Source organism: Canis aureus, chromosome 5 (genome assembly GCF_053574225.1).
Source record: "Canis aureus isolate CA01 chromosome 5, VMU_Caureus_v.1.0, whole genome shotgun sequence".
Lineage (NCBI taxonomy): Eukaryota > Metazoa > Chordata > Mammalia > Carnivora > Canidae > Canis > Canis aureus.
Window position 1 is genome coordinate 69216115 of NC_135615.1, and position 23271 is coordinate 69239385.

Sequence of the window (23271 nt, forward strand, 5' to 3'; positions counted from 1 at the left end):
CCAGCGCCCAGCGCCCCTCCGCGGTGGGGGGTGCGGGTTGTGAGGTGTCTCCGCGAGGCGCCTGCGCAGTGAGCAGAGGCGCGCGGGGCGGAGGCTTTATAACCACTTCGACGCGGCCGCTCGGCTTCTAGCTCGGGGAGGGCGGCCGAGGCGGCGGCGGTCGCGGCGGCGGTTGGGGGGCGCTGAGGCGGGAGCTGTGGCGGCGCTGGGCGCCGCTCGCTCCTCGGGCTCTGGGGGCCATGGGCTCTGAGAAGGACTCCGAGTCGCCGCGCTCTACATCTCTACACGCGGCCGCGCCCGACCCCAAGTGCCGCAGCGGCGGCCGGCGCCGGCGCCTCACCTTCCACAGTGTCTTCTCCGCCTCGGCCCGCGGCCGCCGCGCCCGGGCCAAGCCGCAGGCCGAGCCGCCGCCCCCGGCCGCCCCGCCGCCGCCCGCCCCGGTCCCGGCCGCGGCCCAGGCCCCGCCGCCCGAGGCGCTGCCCGCGGAGCCGGCAGCCGAGGCGGAGGCGGAGGCCGCGGCGGCGGCGGCGGCGGCGGCGGCGGCGGCCGGGCCGGGGTTCGACGATGAGGAGGCGGCGGAGGGCGGCGGCTCGGGCCCGGAGGAGGTGGAGTGCCCGCTCTGCCTGGTGCGGCTGCCTCCCGAGCGGGCCCCGCGCCTCCTCAGTTGCCCGCACCGCTCGTGCCGGGACTGCCTCCGCCACTACCTGCGCCTGGAGATCAGCGAGAGCCGGGTGCCCATCAGCTGCCCCGAGTGCAGCGAGCGACTCAACCCGCACGACATCCGCCTGCTGCTCGCCGACCCCCCGCTCATGCACAAGTACGAGGAGTTCATGCTGCGCCGCTACCTGGCCTCGGACCCCGACTGCCGCTGGTGCCCGGCCCCGGACTGCGGGTGAGCGCGGGGGCGTGGCCGCCGGGGCCGCCGGGGCCGCCAGGGCCCCCGGGGCTGGACCCCACTGGGTCCTCGGTGCGGCTGGTGCGTGCGTGCGTGTGCGCGGCCCAGCGCCGAGCAGCGGGTGAGGGCCCCGCAGCGGGAAGGAGGAGAAGGCGGCAACCGCGGCGGGCCGGTAACCCGTCACGGTCCCCGAGCCCGGACGGGTGGGGGAAGGCACCCGCCACCTGCCCTGCCCGAGGCCTCGAGGTGGGGGCTGAGCAGTCGGGGAGGGCGAGGGAGCTGTCCATCAAGTCAGGAGGCAGGGAGAGGCCTTCAGGTCGGGTGCACGCCCCTCTGTCCAGAGGTAGGGGCCACGTCTTAAGGAGGGCGGGGAGCGGGTAACTGGCGAAGGACGGAATTAGCATATCATTCGGAGGGGCTCACAGCATTCGGAGGGGCGTGTCCCTTTGGCCAGTGACAGACTTAGCGGCACTGCAGCTGACCACAGCTGCGAAAGTTGGGATGAAGGTGATGGAAATGGCACTGGGGGGAAAGGACAGCTCACTGGCAGCTCCGGTGCATCTTGGGCATTGTGTTCCTTGTGTGCCAAGCTGTTGGGAGGCCCCCTGTGGTTCTTACACCGCTGCCTCGGGCAGGGTGAGGAGTGGACGGACCCTTTCTTTGTCCAGAGAAGCAACACTGAGAAGAAGGATGCCCAGAGGCTGACACGGTAGGAGAAAGTGTGTTATCCAGCCCTTCTGATCTTGAGTTCTTGATGACTGTCTATTAAGGAAGGTACCATGTATCCTGGATTTTTAAGGCCAGTGAGAAAATATGCAGTACGTGCAGAGATAGAATGCCACCAGATTTTACTATCTATAAAGTACTCAATGGAGACCACCCTCCCACCACGTAAAACAAATCTGTGTGTTACTGTCTGTACATCCCATGAATGGCTGCATGCAGCAGAGCGCTTATCTAGGGAGTGATAGGGAGTGATTGGGAGTCAGACTGTGCCGTTTACCAGTTCTGTGACCTTGAGCAGATCATTATGTTCTCGTGTGTTATGTTTTGGGGACAAAAAGATGCTAGGGACTCCTTGCAGTGTGTGAACATAATGCTAGTAAAAAAGCTGCATGGGCCTTTACTTCAAAGGAGTTTAAAAGGGCTTTTAATTGTAGCCTGTATACCAAGACTGTTTTAAGATTTCCATGATGCTGCTATTTGTCCCCTTCAAAAGAAGCTGTCTTAAGAGTGTCTAGGGGTCAAGTAGGAAGAGTTAACTTCTGTCTTTCTATTCTACTATCTCTAAAGATGGGTGTGCCATCTAACCTCACTGAGTTGGAGTTTCTAAATTACTTTGAAGTGTTGTGGTCAAAGGTATGGTGTTTGTCTATGGTAGATCACTTTCACTTTGAATTCATAAATGTCGGAAAGAATGTTGTAGGCTCTTATATCTGGTGGTCTGGTGATCTCACTAGCCTAAGAGGCTAATATATATGATAGGCAACTTTTATAGATACTGTTAATCTATTTTCTGAACCAAAGGGATATTTACTTAAAAGAACGCTGCATGGCTAATTTTGGAATAGTATATCAACTCCTTTTTGAGATGTCTTTCCTTGAATTTTAACTGAGAAATGTGGCATGGCTGATTATCTTTCTGGGAAAGTTCCCTTTTTGTTTTTATTTCTCTGAAGTCAATGACTGTTTTTGCTCACAACAATAAAAATGGACATGAATTAATTTACAATCTTTATGGTGACAACTGTGAACCATTACTGAAAGTTATTAAAGAATTAAGGCCATTTCTTACTTTAGCCAAGTATTGGGTTAGTATCATGTAGAGCTCTTTTTAATTAGTTAAAAGAATTATAAAAATTATATTTATGTATTTATCGTAATGTGTTATCTGTGGGTTTAAAGGAGGTGAAGTCTGCTGAAAGCAAGCAAGCTGGCATCTGAGTATCCATGTGCCAGGCATACATAATTTAATTTGATCCTTACAACATTGTAAGATTGATTTAGTCTTGTAGATGAGAAAACTGAAATTTAAATAAATTAAGTGGCTTGTTCAGGGTCATACCTATTGGGTGATGGAACCAGGCTTGAAACACTGGTCTTAACTCCAACCAAGGCCAATATTCTTTCCTCTCAACCTTTTCTTTTTAAAAAGCATGCACTACTGGGGATGCTACTATTTGGACCATTTTGTCAGTTGTGGCCTAAGGACAACTTTGAGAGAGCCAAGAATCTAGTTTCTTTTCTGATTCTTTTTTTGTGAACAGCCTCTTATATACTTTATTTTTCTTCTCTGAAATAGGCCTAATCCTTTCCTGACTTGAGAAGCTTAATTAATGTTTGCAGAGTATTTTGAGGTCTGCAGTTGGAGGTGTTAGATAAACAGGGAGTAACTTTAAAATTCTGTCACTTCCCAAACAGGTGTCTGAGTTCCCTGGGGATGTCGCCAATGGTTTTGCCACTTCTTTTTAATGCCGGAAGAAAAACAGTTTGTTTTGTTTTGATCAAACTGTTCTATTCTTCTGTGTCTGGTAAAAATTATGGAGAGGATTAAGTGTAGTCCCTAGTTATCTTTTCTTGTACCTGACTATCTTTACTACTAACAGATCAAGTTCTTAGAGCCAAATTTATCAAGTTCTCCCTTCGCTCTGTGTGTGTATATGTCTATGTATTTGGCAGGGTGAAGGGGGCATGTAAGCGGTCTCACAGAGTTCTTTCTGATCATTAGTTTCACTATGATTATGATAATGAGAACATCATATATTAAAAGATTATTTGTTTACAAAATATTTGTAGAGCAGAGTCTTGAATTTTTCTTTTCCCACACTTGAATATGATTTTATTTTATTCATGAATAAGAGAACCAATGTCAGTAGGGAAGCGTTTACATTATTTTTTAATATTATTAAGTACTATATTACCAAGCATATTTAAAACATATTTTTAAATGAGATTAAATTAACTCAATATATAAATAACCATTTTTATAGTTCTTTATAATCTTCAGACTATAAGCTCATTCAGGAATAATTTTAATTTCATTAAAGTGGAGGATGGTGGTAAGCTTATTTTATAAAGGAGAAACCAGTTCGTAGAAGTTTAAGTGTGGGCTTCAATGTCTCAGGCTAATAAATAGTGCGGTTGATCTATATAACCCCTTAGAGTCTCTGCTTAAGCATGAGGTCTTCTCAGACACCCCTACATCATGTAAATATATAATTTTTCCTCTCAAGTACCTTGTTGCCAATCTTTAAACCCTTTCAGAATCTCTAGAAGATTGAGAGGTGAGCAAAGGAGGCAACAAAATTTCCTGGTGTGCAGCAGCAGATCTTCTGTACAGATGAATAGGAGATAAGGCTGTCTTGACCTAAATTCTTTGTGTAGGTCCACATTGCTGGCGCTCTCTCCTGCAGAGTCCCCCCTCCTACCTGGACCCAACAGGTGTGAGCTGTTGGCCTTCCTGGACAACTGAACTGGACCATCCCATAAATAGGAAGATTCTGTTCATCTCTAGCACATTTATGAGGGAATTAAACTCCTTGACAAATTTCTCAGTGAAGGATTTTTTTTTTTTCCTCTCTGAAGCCTTTCTACATCTTTATCTCTCTCTCTCTCTCTCTCTCTCTCTCTCTTTCTCTCTGGTATGACATTTTAAAAATTGAGATATAGCTCACGGGTACGTCTTCTCTTAATTTAGCTCTGTACCTTCTATTTCACAACTCCTCATTCTATCCTATCCTCTGCCCCCCATCTTCCCATCTGCACCCAGCTCCATACATTTTTCCCATATTTGTCAAAGTACTCATTCTAAAGTGGAACATTTTATATCACTCTCCTGCTTCCAACTGTTAGTACCTAACCTATAAAATGACTTATATCTTCAAGAACTGATTATTTTTATGATCTACCCTTATAATTTAAGTCCCTTTACAGTCTCCCACCATCTTTTCATCTTATTTTCTGTTTTTCACCTACATCAGTATTTTCCAATGTATATCATAGGTATTACTGAAAACCTTTTTGATCAAATAAGCTTGGGAAGTATTGGATTGAACAAAATTTATTTCTGAACTTTTTAGACCCTTTAAACATGCTAATATACACTGTAAAGTTTGCTAATGCTAATATACAGTACATCTTCAATCTGGTGTAATTTCTCCAAATTTAGATCAACAGGAAACATGTTGGTTTGTTTTAAAGTTCCTTTTTTTTTAAAAAAAGATTTTATTTATTTGAGAGCGCTTGCATGCACAAGAAGGGGGGAGGGGCAGAAGAAGAGGGAGAAGCAGGCTCCCCACTGAGCAGGGAGCCTGATGCAGGGTGGGGGCTCAATCCCAGGACCCTGAGATCATGACTTGAGCAGAGAAAAGTGGCTTAACCAAGTGAGCCACCCAGATGCCCTGTTTTTGTTTTTTTCTATGACATCTTTAACTGACACTTTCCCTATATGCAGTTTTCTATTTTTTTTTTTTTAAGATTTTATTTATTTATTCACAAGAGACATAGGCAGAGGGAGAAGCAGGCTCCCTCTGGGGAGCCTGATGTGGGACTCAATCCCAGGATCCCTGAACCAAAGGCAGATGCTCAACCACTGAGCCACCCAGGTGCCCCTATGAGCAGTTTTCTAAGCTTCTTTAACAGTTACTCTGTACAGTGTTACTCTGTCTTCTGTTAGTGTCCTGATTTAACAATGAATTTTGTGCTCTGAATAGATTGAGAGTTTCTCTAGCCTAGGATAGCCATATTCCAACTTATTCTACAACTCTACAAACAAAATTTTTCAATTAGATCCCAGAAGAATGAGATAGTTGAATTTTGATAAGATAAAGAAGATGAACAGCACAGTTTTTTTTTTTTTTTTTTTTTTTTTTAATGATAGTCACACACAGAGAGAGAGAGAGAGAGGCAGAGACACAGGCAGAGGGAGAAGCAGGCTCCATGCACCGGGAGCCCGACGTGGGATTCGATCCCTGGTCTCCAGGATCGCGCCCTGGGCCAAAGGCAGGCGCCAAACCGCTGCGCCACCCAGGGATCCCAACAGCACAGTTTTTGAAAGAGAAACAGATAATGGGGATGGGAGGGTCAAGAAGAGGACAGACTGATGATCCTTCAGTAGACACTTTTGAGAATTATGCAGTGTTGAACCTTAGGTGATATTGGGTATTACAAAAAGGACTCAGACATGGTCCTCTTGACAGAGTGTTTGACCTGTTAGAAGAGATTAGATAGATAAATAGATATAGATAAAATTATAAACGCAATGCAATACATACTAAAGAAAACGCAAATGCTCTTAGAGGATAGATAAAAGATTTTTGTATGATGGTGTCAAGAAAAACTTCATAGAGGAGGTAATATTTGATCTGGGCCTTGAAGAATGTGAGTAGGAATTCATACGAGGCAAACTGATGTGAGTAGAGAAAAAAAAAAACATCTTAAACCAGAGTGTTTTGAGCAAGTGCATAGAGGTATAAAAATACAATACTAAGTCTGGAATCTAGTTTGGTCAGCCTCTGGATGCACAATATGGAGAGCATGATCTGGAAAGTTAACTAGAGATCAATCTGAAAAGGTAGACTTAAAGATAAAAAATCTTTAAAAAAAAGTTATGTGGCCTGGAGCTAGAAAGTTTGAACATAATAGAGGAACACATTCCTTTAACTACTAGGGTCTGTTGGAGCATAACCAAATTCATAATATTGGGATTTTCTTCTCCAAGGCTGAAGTTAGGTAATGCTGTAGTCTATCTAGCCTGTCACATATTATTATATTTCTGAAGACTTAGGAAATTAACAAAATTAGTAAACTTATATAAACTTAAGGAGAGGGGGAAGGATACATCTGTTTTCTTAGCACCATGTAATTTCCATCACCTTCTATTTAGCTGCTGCTGCTTCCCCACCTCTCCCCCATGTAGCTTCTAATTAGCAACCCTGAATTCTTGGCTAAGCAAAGAGCAGGGTAGGAGAAAAGCTCCATTGTAGGACATGGAAGAGAAGAAACAAGATTGTCAAGGTGGATTTGGTCTCAAGGATGAAGTTTTTTTCAACTACCTAGGGAAGAAGATTACCCTATTCAGAATTTAGGAATTTGCTCCTAAAATGGGTTTAGACAAAAATTTTTTTAAAGATTTTATTTATTTATTCATGAGAGACACAGAAAGAGCTAGAGACATTCGGCAGAGGGAGAAGCAGGCTCCTTGCAGGGAGCCTGATGTGGGACTCCATCCCTGATCCCTAGATCACGCCCTGAGCCAAAGGCAGACGCTCAACCGCTGAGCCACCCAGGCATCCCTAGACAAAATTTTAGAATTAAGTTATAGTATCTGGCATATAGTAAACCAATAGATACATGGATAAGGTTTAAAGATTGCTTTGTGATAGAGTAATGGGCCAGGAGAAGAGTTATAATGGCCTGGGGAAAGTAAAACACCTAAACAGGAGAGAGTCTCTATTATTCATTCAACACAAGTATTTTGAGCATGAACCAGTATGCTAGACCCGAAGATTAAAAAATGGATAGTACTTTTCCTTGAGTCTAGTCTGGCTGGAGAAATACACGTATAAACAGATAATTACAATATAATATAATAAGTAATATAAAGTTATTGTACATAGGCATAAAGTAGGCAACCAGCTACCTGGAGAGGTTAAGTGGATTTTATAGGGAAGATGACATTTGAGCTGGTTCTTAAATAGATAACTATTTGCCAGATCAAGAAGAAAGGAAAGAACATTTCTAGGCAGAAGGAGTAGATTATGCAAAGGCCAGGAAGTAGGATAAAATGTGCTATATTGTTATACCATACCTTTCAGGGCAAGATCTCAAATGCAGTTTTAGAATATGTTTAGTTACACTTGGAGGTGGCAAGCTCCATTTTTGAGATAGAGGTTAAGGCTTGGCAATTTAAATTAGCTCAGTGTCATGCAGTATGAGTCAGGAGCAAGGAGCTCAGACCAGGCGCTCCAAAACAGGAATACCAAGTCTCGTGCCCTGAGTAATTCTGTGTCATGGTAATAGATCACTGTGGGTTCATGAGTATTTGGGGTTATTTTACTTCCTTGGAACCAATTTACACATCCAAAATTGACATTTTCAATTTTGTTAAATGTTCTTCTTTAAAATAAATAAAAGAATCTGTTAATAAGTATTTATTCCCACCAGGTAAGGTAGGAATGGATCAGGAAATTATCAAGGTTTCCTGAGTATGTAATTTTTATCATCAGCAATTGTGTTAAGGCAGGGAGGTCATCCAGTACCTTTCCCATTTAACACAAAATAACAAGCAAGTCACTTTCTTCAGGAGAAACATTGTTTATCTGTAGTAGCTATTTTGCAGTTAGGTAGGGTGAATTTACTCAGAACTCCTACAGGATATGAATCATTTGCATTCATACATTGACCTATTCTCACTTTGCTCTTTCTGAGAAGAGTTTTAGTACAGATTGTATTATATAACATAGATGATATGTCATTGATATTTTCAGTGTCATTCTCAAATCAACTTGCAGATTCTATAATAAACTGAGAACTTGAGTTGCTGCTATAAACATCAATGTACATTCAAATAAACAGGAGAATAAATCCAAGAAAATGTTATTAGCTTTTTTTATAAGTTTGTGTGAAATCTTTGGCTATTGAAGGAGAAAGTGGACTAGAAGACAACAAAGCCCAATGGCAACACCTAAACCTGCATTCATTGACCTATTTAAAAATTGTTTGAACGTTCACAACTATTTCCCCTTCCTTGTTTCTTTACTTTAAAAATTTTTTTTAAAAAGTGTTCACTTATTGGGGGTTATCTAAACATTTAGTTGACATTTAGAACTAGTCAGAGAGAGGCTAATAGTTGTAAATATATTCGATTGTGAGAGAGTAATTCTAAGAAAATAAATGTGAATTATAAGAAACAGTTGATGTTGGTACAGATGGGTTCTGAGTTGCCCATCTTTACTAAGAATATGTGTCAGAAGAGAGAAGGAAGGGGAGGGAGATAATAGCCTTATTATGTATTAATTAGTAAAGTAGATGAGTGGTATTCTTAGATTCTGGAGTCTATCAAGGAAGTAGATATTTCAAGGTATAGATTTGAGTTTAAAAAAATGTTTGAAAGATAAAATGAGCTTTCAGTAGGAGAAGTTGATCACAAATCCATCTATGACAATTGTTTCAGACTATATGTGCTGAGACCAGATTCACTGTGTAACTTTTTTTTAAAAATTTATTTATTTAAAAAAAATTATTTATTTATTTATAAGAGAAACAGAGAGAGAGGCAGAGACATAGGCAGAGGGAGAAGCAGGCTCCCGGTGGGGAGCCTGACGCGGAACTCTATGCCAGGACCCCAGGATCAGTTCCTGAGCCAAAGGCAGATCACCGAGCCACCCAGGCATCCCTTCACTGTGGAACTTAAAATGAAAAAGTATACTTTAGTTTTCATAATACCTTTGTTTTACAAATGTTCTATCCTTAATATAAACAAATTCTAATCTTTAAAAATACAGCAAACCATCAAAAGGAATAGTTTTGTACTCTGTTATTTATGAAACTTGCTGTGGTAAACTGCTCTTAAGGAAGCTAGAATACATGCTAGAATTCAGCCTAAATATGGTATTTTTCCCTGTTTTTTCAAAGGTAAATGATTTGTGTTTTTAGAATCTCTCTCTCTTTTTTTAAAGATTTTATTTATTTATTTATGAGAGACCCAGAAAGAGAGGCAGAGGGAGGAGAAGCAGGCTGCATGCAAGGAGCCTGATGTGGGATTCAATCCCGGGTCTCTGGGATCACGCCCTGAGCCAAAGGCAGACACTCAACCACTGAGCCACCAGGCATCGCTGTTTTTAGAATCTCAAGAAGAAATTTACTTTCTCACACAGAATATGTTTTTACAGTTTTGTTAGTCATGCTTGTGTGTATTTTATGTGTTATATATGTACTTTTTTCTCTATATCACATGTAGGGGGGAGGAGTATCAGTTACCCCACCGAAACTGATGAATAATGTCTGTCTTGTTCCAGTCAATCTCACTCTACTCCTATCTCTTCTTATTTCCTTACTCAGTTATGCTGTTATTGCCTATGGCTGTGCCAGCTGCCCAAAGCTGACCTGTGAGAGGGAAGGCTGCCAAACAGAGTTCTGCTACCACTGCAAACAAATATGGCATCCAAATCAGACATGCGATATGGCCCGTCAACAGAGGGCACAGACTTTGCGAGTACGGACCAAGCACACTTCAGGTCTCAGTTATGGACAAGAATCTGGACCAGGTATGTTGGCATTGTCTCGTTTTTCTCTTTATTTTATACTTCATAATGTGAGCCTAAAGCTGGAAGAGATTATTTTACTGTATAACCAAGTATTTCTTGGGATCAGAGAGCAAAAAATACTTGGTAATACTTTCAATATTCTATTTGACATGTAACTTCTCTCTCTGACAATTATAGGTTTTCCAACCTATAACTTGGTAAAATTGGAATAAAACAAAATTGAATTCTCTAATTTCTACCTTTTTAATAATATGTCTCATATTGGAGAGTAATTAGATCCTTTTGCAAGGGACTTTTTCAAAACTTTCATTGTGAGCAGAAAGACATTTAATGGGTATTAAACCTCTACTATCTTCCTATTAGCTTTAAGTACATCACAGCTTTTGGAAATAGGATACAGAGTTAAGGAAAGGAAAAAATATTAGTGTGGGTTAATGATTAACCTTAAAAGGAGGAACCTTGGCAAGTCAGAGTAAATCTATTTGAAAATGTCAGTGAGTTTATTGCCTTTTATAAATGTATTTTATTTCACTGATGTCATTTGGGAGAGGCTGGTAGGAAAGATTTTACCATTCACTTTTTCCTGGCACAGCATAATCTCCTAAATTGTCATTTTAATAGGATAGTTCCTAGCTTGCTGTGAAAATTACTAGGTGTGTGCTACATAACATACCCAATTATCTTTAGGTTTTGAATTTGAAAGTATCATGGGAGGGGTCTGTGGGTTGTGTTAACAGCACATCACAATGATACTTGCTGAGCCAGAGAAATGAATTTCCTGAGCTAAAGTTTTTCAAAACTTAAAGCCAATCCCAAGCTGCAGACTATTCTTCCTGCAGGACACCGCTTATTGGCTGGTGAAATTCCATTTTCCTTGGAACCATTTTTGTCTCTAGGGAAGTTTTCTTGTTCGGAGTGTGGCGTAAGTGCTGTGTACGATGCCAGTTTGGGGGATAGGCAGCTCAATATGAGACAGGATCCATTTTATGAAAATTCCTGAGGTCTAGACATAGCCAACCTTCCAGTGAAATGGGTTGCACAATTTGGAATTCTCAGCCAAGAGTTCTTGACTGCCTCTTCATTTTTTTAATATATATTCCTAGGAATAATAAGTCAAATTAGGTTTAACTGGGGGTATTTTTCTACCCAATCTTCCTTCCCCCCCTTAGCAGATGACATCAAGCCATGCCCACGATGTAGCGCTTACATTATCAAGATGAATGATGGAAGCTGTAATCATATGACCTGTGCAGTGTGTGGCTGTGAATTCTGTTGGCTTTGCATGAAAGAGATCTCAGACTTGCATTACCTCAGGTGAGATGGGAAATGTGTCCTTTGCTTTATAGTCTTGTTCTTTTACTGATTTAGGAAAAAGGTTGTCAAAGAGACTTAGTTGTCTATCCTCGCATTACAGTATAAGAAAGCTGTAAAAAGGTTTTTTTTTTTTTTTTTTTTGAAGATTTTATTTATTCATGAGAGACACAGAGAGAGAGAGAGGCAGAGACATAGGCAGAGGGAGAAGCAGGCTCCATGCAGGGAGCCTGATGTGGGACTTGATCCTGGGACTCGATCCCAGGACTCCAGGATCACACCCTGGGCCGAAAGCAGGCGCTAAACCACTGAGCCACCCAGGGATCTCCTGTAAAAAGTTCTTCTGAAGCACTCCTGTGACCATGTTTTTCTTCAGTACAGAAACTTCCAGGGACTGTTTTCATTACCTTCCAGATAGAGTTCAGTTTCCCTCGCATAGCTTTCCAACAGTCTGGCCCTAATCTACTTCTCTAGCTTTTTTCATGTTGCTTTTATACATGTTATATTCCGGGTAACCTGGGCTTGCTATTTCCTCTCTCTCCTCTGGCTATCTTACTTGTTCATGTTCTTTCATAATTGTTCATGCTCTTTCCTTTGCCCAGAATGCTTTCTGATAACATCACCCTCCCAGCAATCCCCTTTTATCTCAACTTGTTCAGTTCTTATTCACCCTTCAGGAGCCACTTAAATGCCATTTTATCTATGATGCCTTCCCAGCTTTTTCTGCCTCGTTCTTCTGTATTGACATTCCTTAAATGTATAAATATCACTACTTTTACTTCATATACATGTCTAATTTGGTAAACTGCATAAGTTTATTAAGGTCAGAGTTAACCTTTTTACAGTTCCTGGCATGTAATCATTTTTCAAAGAATTCAAAGTGAATATTAAAATATTGTCCTGAAGGAGTTAATATTTGTAAACTTAAAATTCGTTGTTTGAATGCAACATTTTTATTTCCAATATAGCAAACATTGAGTTACTTACACTGTACCAATTAATCAGGGACACAAGGATGTGTAAGACGTGATCCCTACTTTCAAAATTGCTTATCCTATATAGTAGAGAAGACAGGACAAAGGGAGTGAAGAAAAATGGTTGAACACAAAACCATTAAGTATAAAAGTAGGCAAACTAAGGGTATGAAACTAGCATAAAGAGTGTGACAAGTCTTTTTAAATCCTTTCCCAGGAACATGGTTTACACTATCTATTGAATATGGGTAGAACATATGCCAAGAAAACTATGCAAATCAGTGTTCACTAGCTGCAGGGCACAGTGCTTTTGGATGAGATGTCAAGTGTGTAGGTTGGGATCCCAAGTAGTATATCAGTCAAGGAAGCTGGATCAGTGTTGGGTTAGGGAGGACAGAGTTCAGTAGCAAAGAAAGGAAAGAAGTTTCAAGTCTGGAAGCCTATCTTTACAACCAAAAAGTAAAGGGCCCAGAGGTCTAATAATCTGACCTTGTCTTTTGCTCCCCCCCTCTATATTCATTTCCTGTAACCTCTTGTAACTGTTAATTATTCTTATTGGAAAAAAAAAAAAAGGCTCTTGCTCTTATCAAGCCCTCTGGTGACAACAGCTGCATTTGTAATATTGGTAGTAACTTTAACATGTTTCCTCTGCAGCCCCTCTGGCTGCACATTCTGGGGCAAGAAGCCGTGGAGCCGTAAGAAGAAAATTCTTTGGCAGCTGGGAACACTGATTGGTGCTCCAGTGGGGATTTCCCTCATTGCTGGCATTGCCATTCCTGCCATGGTCATCGGCATTCCTGTTTATGTTGGCAGGAAGGTAAGACATAATGAGTTCTGTGTGTGTTCCATCCCCAGGTAAAGTTTGGAAGGAAATAGGGAAGAGCTTATATTTCAGAACTTATTGAGAACCAACTAGTTCGTAGATAAAAATAACCTTAATTTCTTAAATGGATCTTCACAAACCCCAAGAGATCTAAAAGTTCTTATTAGCATCCTGGGCCTGGTTTGTCTCAGTGACTTAAAGGTGAAATACTTTCCTCACTAGCCCTGAGTTATTTTGTCTCTTCTTGGACTAACTTTTTCTGTATTAGTTTATGTCACCCTGATCTGAGTTAGGTTAAAAATTGAGAAAGATGGCTTCTTGGTAGGTGGGGGATAGACTTTAATATAGATAGAATATTCGCTTCTCTTTTTCCACCCTGGCAAAAAGATTGATATGTAACCTGCTGACCTGGATTTTCTTTCTTATTCTTAGATACACAGCAGATATGAAGGAAGGAAAACCTCCAAACATAAGAGGAATTTGGCTATCACAGGAGGAGTGACTTTGTCAGTCATTGCATCCCCAGTTATTGCTGCGGTTAGTGTGGGTAAGCAAGCCTGGACTGTGTCTCTTCTCCTTCCCTCCCTTTCTTTTCTTCTACCATATCCCTCTTCCCAGCTTTCTGATGATAGCAGTGTAGCCAGCTGGCCAGATGTGGCCAGATGGCCACCCTGGGAGGCTCTCTACGTTTCATGTCAAACCTATCTTGGATGGGATCCCTGGGTGGCTCAGCGGTTTGGCGCCTGCCTTTGGCCCAGGGCGCGATCCTGGAGTCCCGGGATCGAGTCCCACGTCGGGCTCCCGGCATGGGGCCCGCTTCTCCCTCCTCCTGTGTCTCTGCCTCTTTCTCAATCTCTGTGTCTATCATGAATAAACAAATAAATAAATCTTTAAAAAAAAAAAAAAAAAAAAAAAACAAACCTATCTTGGGAGTTAACTCTATTAGGCACTATTGTAATGAATATCAGCCACACAAAATTGTCAGTTTGGGATCTTTGGTTCTTAAATTAATAGAACTCTGGCACATAAATTGAATTAAAGAATATTACTTTAAGGGCAGCCCAGGTGGCTCAGCGGTTTAGCGCCGCCTTCAGCCCAGGGTGTGATCCTGGAGGCCCGGGATCGAGTCCCACGTTGGGCTCCTTGCATGGAGCCTGCTTCTCCCTCTGCCTGTGTCTCTGCCTCTCTCCCTCTCTCTCTCTCTCTCTCTCTCTCTCTCTCTGTCTCAGGAATAAATAAATAAAATCTTAAAAAAAAAAAAAGAATATTACTTTAAGGCCTAGTTTTTCACCTTTTATCTTCCTTCTCCACTTGCTATGGAACCCACAAAATGAAATTACTTTTATTTTATTTTTTTAAAGATTTTATTTATTCATGAGAGACACAGTAGAGAGAGAGGCAGAGACATAGGCAGAGGGAGAAGCAGGCTCCATGCAGGGAGCCTGATGTGGGACTCCATCCTAGATCTCCAGGATCACACCCTGGGCCGAAGGCGGCGCTAAACCACGGAGCCACCCGGACTACCCAAATTACTTTTATTTTTATTTGCTTAATGTCTCAAAGTATTTTGGGAGACATGATGGTTTGTTTTAGGATAAGAATATTATAACAAGGGGCACCTAGGTGGCTCAGTCAGTTAAACATCTGCCTTTAGCTCAGGTCATGATCCTGGAGTCCCATGATAGAGCCTCATGTCAGGCTCTCTGCTCAGTGGGCAATCTGCTTCTCCCTCTCCCCCCTCCCCCTTATGTTCTCTCTTTCTCTCTCTTTTTCTCTCTCTCTTTCTCTCTCGTGCAAACATTGAGTTACTTAGTGAATGACAACTGAATGGCAACAGATGACAGATGGACTGTGTGCTTACTCTCTCTCTGAAATAAATAAAATCTTAAAAAAGAAGAATATTGTAACTAACATTTATTAAGGCTCTCCATGTACCAGTACCAGTAGTAGTTCTGAGTATTTTGCATGTATTAATTCATTTAATCCTTACAGCAGCACAATTGTAATAGAAAGGTGTTGTAATTTGCCCAAGGTCACTTAGCTGAAATGGGATTTTCAAGGCAGTCTGACTTCAGAGCTTGTACTCTTAATAACTAAGCCATTCTGCCTCACACAGCAGTAAGATTTTGGAATTAACACTGTGGGGGGATCCTAAACCCCAGGAGTCACTTATTTAATGTTTGAGTATTGATTGGTTCTTGCATTGACATGTCAACAGTGAGTAGAAGAGGGAAAATGAAAGCAACATATACTCACTGTGCTGGGCACTGTATGCCTTCTCTTTTGATCTTTGACAACCCTGGGAAGAGATATGTGAGGTTATACTGCTAGTAAATTGGAGCCAGGGTTCTAATCCAGGGCTTTCTAATTCTAAGTCCAGTCATTCTGTTAGCCCTAGCTATCTCTTTAGGATAGCCATGTTTTAGGTGTCTTTGGCCCTTTATAAAGTGGTGTGTCTGTGCTTAGGCTGGGAAGGAGAATTTAGGGCAGTTGCAACCCGATGGCCTGCTGATTTGTTTCCTTCTCCTCCCCCAGGTATTGGTGTCCCCATTATGCTGGCTTATGTGTATGGGGTTGTGCCCATTTCTCTCTGTCGTGGAGGTGGCTGTGGAGTTAGCACGGCCAACGGAAAGGGGGTGAAAATTGAATTTGATGAAGATGATGGTCCAATCACAGGTAAAGAGAGGATTTTCATTTCCCTTAAATTTATGGGACAGAAGATAAAAATCAGTAGAATTCAGCACATTTTACAGAGAGATTGTCATTGGATTATTTTGGATAATGAGCTTTGTAGGGGGTAAAGTATTTTTAGCTTTTCATTTCTTTGTTCCAGAGTTATTAGGTTAATTCCTCTGGTACTTGGCTCTGTGTGACAGGTACAAACTAGTAGGATTCCAAGTAACTCCAAGTATGCTGGTAATAGTAGTGATTATAATAAAGTCTTATATCTACATAGTACTTTATAATTTTCAGAGGAATTCACACAGTTATTATCTCACCTGGTTTTTACAACAGCTCTCTGAATAGGAAGGGCAGGGGCTATTATTATCCCTGTTTAATGGGAACTTCTTTAAACTTTTGTCTCAACATCTGTTAAATGGGTTTAAGAGCTTCTGCAGAGCTGGGACTAGAGCAAGTCTTCTAGCTTCTTTTTTTCCCCCCACCTTCTACTTTGATGTTTTCACTTTACCATATTAAAGTGAAAACTAAGCTGGGGCACAGAGAGTCTCACAAGTTTTGGAAGCTTTCTACCAGAATCAACACCTAACATGACCTAAATATATTTTTGAAGTCTTCATGTTTGATTAGATGACATCTATGGTAAAATGGGCAGCATAGTGGACTTGGAGTTGGAAGTATAGTTTCATGTGACCAGGCATGACTCGAACATGTCATTTAGTTCTAAGCTTTTGCTTTCTCTTCTAAAGTTGGGACTGTTATTGCCTAGTTACTGGGAAGATTAAATATTAACAATATGTTAGAACACCTAATGTGTGGTGGCTACATATAGTAGTTATTAAGTGAGTAAATGAGTATTTTCATGAATATTCTCCACTCTGAAGAGTCATTACAGGAAAATAACAGACTCTATTATTGATGCTATATTATTTTGAATTGAAATGTTTGGTTCCATCTCCAGTGGCCGATGCCTGGCGAGCCCTCAAGAATCCCAGCATTGGGGAAAGCAGCATTGAAGGTCTGACTAGTGTATTGAGCACAAGTGGAAGCCCTACAGATGGACTCAGTGTTATGCAGGGTCCATACAGCGAAACAGCCAGCTTTGCAGCCCTCTCAGGGGGCACTCTGAGTGGTGGCATTCTTTCCAGTGGCAAGGGAAAATATAGCAGGTAAGCAATAGATAATTTCTGATAGAACCAGTTAGAATGGTAAGAAGTAACATACCTGTATCGAGCCATTTCCCTGTGCTAGGCACATCTCATATATCATCTGATTTTGGTGTAATCATCGTGGTTTGGGTCTTTTGTTATTGTTGTTTTTAATTTTACAATGAGAAAACAAGTTTCTAAAACGCTAAATGACTTACACAAAGTTCAGTGTTCTTTCTACTGCACCATAGTGGCTTCCTATAAAGAATAATCCTGAGTTCAGATATCCTCTCTACTACATTAGGCTGCCTGCTTCTGGAAGGGAATGCGTGCATTTTTGTAGAGTTCCCAGGGCTGTGCTCCCCATGAGGCTTTTCACTGACCTTCAATTGAATAGCATCTATACTGTATCTTATTGGCTTTTGATGCTACGATCCTTATTACCTTCTTATTCCCATTTGATAGATAAGGAAGATCAATTCTACGAATTTGTGTTGAGAAGCTATAAAGCTTTGTGACTAAAAATGTTTGACTTGCTCATTTTACCAGTTAGGAAAAGCAGAACATATTCGGAGGAGCATAACAGGTGTTAATATGAGAAGCAGTTAATTGAATGCACTTGAGAAGAGAGGCCTGCAGATGGGGCAAAACAGGATAGGGAGGTAAGAGAAATGGTTGCCTTCAGATATCTGAAGGGCCTTAAATAGGAAGAAAGGATTCTGACTCATGCCAAGAGGTAGATTGAGACAATTTGGCAGAAGCTAGAGGGAAACCTAATTTTGTTTCATTATAGAGAATATAGGGAAAATCTATATAAAAGTCCAAGGAAGAACTGAATTACTTCAGAAGATACTGAGCTGCTTATCCCTGAAGTGTTTAAAGTAAGACCAGATGGCCATTTGGCTATTAGAAGGAGTCAAGCAACAGATGACAGATGGACTGGATCCCACACCTGAGTGCCTGTCAGTCACCTGGGAGCCTCTTAAAAATAGATTTCAGGGCCCTATCCCAAAATTAATAAATTGAATCTCCTGGAGTAGGACCTAAGGAATCTGTGTTTTGAAAAGGCTCCCCAGGTGATTCTAGCATAGTCATTGTACAAGCTAGCATCTGAGAAGCACCTAAACAATGGCGTTTGTGAACATCCTCTTCCAATTCTGAGATTCTATGAAAGATCTGAACCTAGAACCCAGGTCTCTGATTCAGTGCACTTTCCATTACACTGCCTCATCTTCCTGGAGCATGGCATATTCTTAAAGGGTATCTAAGCCTGGAGCTGCAGAGTAAAGGCATAGGCTGTACAATGGGGGTTGCTCGAATGTGCAGCTGGAGGCTGCTGCTGACCAATCTGTGTCTCATGACTCTGGTCATCTCTTGTTAGGGGATCCCCCCCCACATGCCAGAGAACTCACTGCTGGGCTTTCTTAAAACCATCACTGTTGTAAATAAGCAGACAGACATAATTGGAGACTGACTTGCTGAAACTGCAGCTTAGCCAGTCCAGCTGTTCCAGTTCTGTGAAAGCCTTTTATAGGAAGTAGATGAGTCAGATGGGTTTGTCTGTGAAACCTATTAAGAGGAAATACTTAGGTGTGTAGCAAACTGGTGTTAGAGCCAAGGAAGGAAATAGTTATTAGGTTCTCAACTTTGAGACACCATCGGGAAATTTTGCTACTCTTGTGGGAGGTTGGATCCTCTATGTCCTTCAGTCTCGTAGCCTGGGGGTAATTTGATTGCTAAGTGTTTGAGTTCCTATTGCAAGACACAGAGGGTAAAGTATAAATGAGATGTAGTCTCTCCTTTTTTTTTTTTTGGAGTTCACAGATGAGTGGGGGAGAGATGCATAAATTGATTAAGTAGGTAGATGCTATGGGAGCATTTAACAGGAAATGACTGGTTTGCTGGGAGAGTGAGGGGAGGTACTTCTTTTGTTGTTAAGGACTGAACACATAAGGAAAGGAAACTTCCAGAGAGAGGACGTAGTATGTGCCAAGTTATGGAGGTATACAATGTATATGTGTGTATAAGGAAAGAAAGAATTCAGAGTGATTATGATTTAGGACCTACGGTGAGAGATGGAACTGGAGAGAGAGCTTGAAGGCAGATCATGAAGACCTTAAATGCCTGTTGGTAGTAGAGAGCCAAGAGAGGACTGTTAGAGTGATCGGGTCTTGGTCCACATTGGCACTGATATGTAAGGTGTTGGACTTGGACTTAGGGCTGCTGGAGAGAGAACCTAATTGCAATTTTCCAGGCAGGAGCTGTTGAGCACCTAAAGTTACGTAGTAGCAATGGGGAGAGAAAGGAGGGGACGATTTCAGTAGATATTCAAGAGAGAGAAATGTGTGGGCATCTATTTGAGCTATTTGACAATTGGAAAAGATCAGATCAACTCAATTTGCAAGATAACAATAGATGTGTTCCAGGAAGCAGACTGTCTCGGAATACCCAGGTCTTGTATTAACTTGAACGTCCCCTCTTTACACAGGTTAGAAGTCCAAGCCGATGTCCAAAAGGAAATTTTCCCCAAAGACACAGCCAGTCTTGGTGCAATTAGTGACAACGCAAGTACTCGTGCTATGGCCGGTTCCATAATCAGTTCCTACAACCCACAGGACAGGTATGTGAACAGTCAGAGATGCCCAGGAGAGGTTAACAGTTTGTGGTCGGGTCCTAGGCCTTCAGATTTTCAATGCCTCATGTCAGGGCTGTGTGTACCATCAGATAGGGTATATAGTGTGTGCCCTGTGAGCTCACTGGGCAGGTTCTTGGTATAGGGGTATTTAGGATCTTTTGATTGATTCTTCTTGTTAGCCCTTGATTTTTAGGGGTTTCTTTCTTCCTTTTCTTCCCTCTCCCCACTTTTTCAGGTCTTTTTTGGCTATTGTATAATTATTCACGGAACTTAAGGAGCTAGATTGCTGTTCACTGATGTCTGTGGGTCTGTGGCTTTTGCTCTTAGGTCGCCCTTTGCTTGAGGTGTCTCCTGTCACCTAGTTCTCTTTATTTTTGAGAAGCTAGTGTAACTGATAATGGTGTGATTGCAGCATTCCCTACAGGAGAGGTTCTGGTTTCTTCTAATTGTGACATAGTAGTAAGACACTACGAATCTTCTTTCATTTTTGTATTTTGAGTAAGATAGTGTGAGGGTCTGACCCTTAGTTGAATTTTGAAAGCTCTTTTTTAGTTGTGTAAAGAAATTGGCAGAGGTATGTGTGTTCTTAATCATCAAAAGCATTCTAGTTCTTCTCTTATTTGAGAATTAAGTTAAATTTTTATTTTTGCTAAAAGTGAGTTTCAGTCTACAGTTTACCTATGCTTTGAACTTTCTAATCCTGATCCCACAAACTGCTTGTACCAACAGGTATAGCATGACCCATTCATGATTCAGCAAAGTGGATTTTGTCTCCACAGAGAATGCAACAATATGGAAATCCAAGTGGACATTGAAGCCAAACCGAGCCACTATCAGCTGGTGAGTGGAAGCAGCACGGAGGACTCGCTCCATGTTCATGCTCAGATGGCAGAGAATGAAGAAGAAGGTAGTGGTCGTGGTGGCAGTGGCAGCAATGAAGAGGATCCTTCCTGCAAACACCAAAGCTGTGAACAGAAAGACTGCCTGGCCAGCAAAGTTTGGGATATCAGCCTGGCCCAGCCTGAGAGTATCCGTAGTGACCTGGAGAGCTCTGATACACAGTCAGACGATGTGCCAGACATCACCTCAGATGAGTGTGGCTCCCCTCGCTCCCATACGGCAGCCTGCCCCTCGACTCCCAGAGCCCCAGGTGCACCGAGCCCAAGTGCCCATATGAACCTCTCTGCCCCAGCCGAGGGGAAGACTATCTTGAAGCCAGAAGGTGCAGAAGCCAGAGTATGAAGTGGAATGAATGCTGTTCTGAGAAGCACACTTGTTGTAACTGCATCTTTTGGAATCTTTTTTTGGGGAGGCGGGGACTTATGTATTTTATTTCAAAGATTCTCTGGTCACAGGTTTTCCCCAGGGAAATTCTGAGAAATTTGCAGTTTCTTACCAGATAAAACATGGAGATTTTTGCCCTTAGTCCTACCCCCCAACCCCTCCCTCCTTTTTTTAGTTTTAATTTATTGGTTAAATTGATGGTGGCAATCCGTGAGATGTGTCAAAGAGTGTACAGATGTATGTGTGTATATTGTATGTATGCTAACATATTACTGAAGGACACATTTTAATAAAGATTTCTGTCGTAATTCAATTCAATCTCATTTTCCTTGGCTTGGGTAGTCCTACAGAGCCAAGTGTTTGAGTAGACCACTTACATCTCTAACAGTCTCTAGATTGGAGTTTTCCCATTCCCAGGAATGAAGGATTGTATTCTAACTAGGACTGCAGTGGAGTCCTCTATAAACCCACGACTCCTAGCCTGACAGGAAGTAAAGGTAGGCTTGTTTTGGACTGTGTAGTCAGACTGAAGAATTAGCTGAGTCAGCCGTATGGAGAAGCTGTGGATTAAAATGAACCTTGTTTGCCCTCTAGAGGCAACTGTGCAGTTTTCCTGTTAAAGCTTTACTTCTCCGAGTTGTTTGTAGTCACTAGGAGAAATGTGGTTCAGAAGAGGCGAGGGGTGGCTGTTCCCAGTGGCTCTTCAGAGAGATCCCAGTGAATGGTACAGGGTTACAAGTTGGGGACAGAGTATTCTTGCTGGAGAAGGAAAGGTACCGATTTTGCATAATCACCAAGCAATAGCCCAAGTGTTTGTTATATTCTCAGGTATGCATTCCCTGCTCCTAAAAGCTTTCTCTGTTTTGCCAACGTCATGTAAGTGAGAGTGGCTAAGGAATCTGACTAAAATTCATATTGAAAGGAGAGAGGAGACATGCCATCAAAATCTCAGCATTTAATTTTATCTGCTCTTATAAATTCATCCGAATTGAGCTAAGTTAGTACTACTTAGGATTTTGGCTCTGTCTAGAATAATGGCCTTAGAAATGAAAGTTCATACATAGTATAGCAGAAAAACTAAAAGATTCATGAAACCTGATGTAAGATTCTAAATCTGGCAGTAACTTTGTGACTGTGAGTCAGTTTCTGTCTCATGCCCCTAATTTCCCCAATTCTTAGACAATATTTAAGGAGCTTCCAGTGCCAAACTTCTCTAGCACCTTAGCCCTGGGCCCAGAGGAAGAGTTGTCATCCTTTCCCTGAGGACCAGATGGCTTTCTGTTTCCTTTCACAGATGCCTGCTCCTTGTCTTCCTGGCCTGTGCTTTACCACAATGAGGAGGAGTCTGGACAACAACTTGGAAGATGATTATCTCTTGGGCACTGCAGCTAGATTTAGCACATTTCCCTGTGCCTGGAACAGGAAATGCTCTTGGTGGACTTAAGGTCTCTGGAAGAAAGTGCCCTAATGTCCTTGTGTGAAAAGGGGGACCTGTTGGAAAAGGGGGCAGACAGTCTGGAAATCTCTGAAATGCAAATAATCAACTCAAGATTGCAATTCTCTTGAAGCCTCACCAGATAGCAGTTAACTTGGATAAAATCGAAGAAGTCTTTGGAGGGGCAAGAGTTGGCAGCCAAACCTGTGTTGTTATCTGGGTTCCACTTCTTCCCACTGTGAGACTTGGGCAGTTGCCTCTGAGTCTGCTTTCACTTAGGCAACATGGGGAAAACAATCCTTAACTGTGGTCGTAAAGATTGAGTGAGATGTTGTACTGAAATGCTTTTGGTAAAGACCCATGTTTTTTCCTCCTGCAGGAATGAGAAAAAGTAAGGGGAGATGATGGGTGTCATCTAAGGGAAAAAAAACAACAGAACTCTACACCAGAGGCTATGAAAAACTAAGCTTACTCTAATCCTTTGTAACACTCCTGTTGTAGTCCTGTTGTAGATCCTAGACATTAGCTGATGAAAAGGCCCTTCGGCGCCACCTGGACAAGAACATGAGTAATGCGTTGGAAAAGTTCTCCCTTTAAAATATGGTGAAAGTTTAACTTCCTCTTTGTACAGCATTCATTTTGAAATGCCTACCACATTTCAAGTATAGAATTCAGCAGTAAAGAAAACACAAAATTATTGTCCCTGTGAAACTAAGGCTTTAGGGGGAAAGACGATCAGATCTATAATCTGGATGAGGGTAAATACACTGAAGAAAACAAAGCAGGGAAGAGAGAATGGTAGATGATTCTACTTCAGATGG

At 42.1% G+C, this 23271-nt stretch overlaps 1 protein-coding gene across 5 annotated transcripts; it reads left to right on the forward strand.

Annotated features, from left to right (window-relative positions):
* The first annotated feature begins 144 nt into the window (after positions 1–144).
* Positions 145–23065, forward strand: RNF19B (ring finger protein 19B). Of its 5 annotated transcripts, none has more exons than XM_077898601.1 (10): positions 155–892; positions 9956–10161; positions 11331–11475; positions 13101–13263; positions 13702–13816; positions 15805–15945; positions 16910–17117; positions 19585–19716; positions 20511–20953; positions 22310–23065. In XM_077898601.1, the coding sequence occupies exons 1-10, from the start codon at positions 240–242 to the stop codon at positions 22381–22383; spliced, it is 2280 nt and encodes a 759-aa protein (XP_077754727.1). In that variant the 5' UTR covers positions 155–239; the 3' UTR covers positions 22384–23065. The 5 variants fall into 5 exon arrangements, with proteins under 5 accessions (XP_077754731.1, XP_077754727.1, XP_077754730.1 ...); XM_077898604.1 differs by having other exon boundaries at positions 158–892; positions 20511–21009; XM_077898602.1 differs by having other exon boundaries at positions 158–892; positions 11334–11475.
* Positions 23066–23271: the final 206 nt, after the last annotated feature.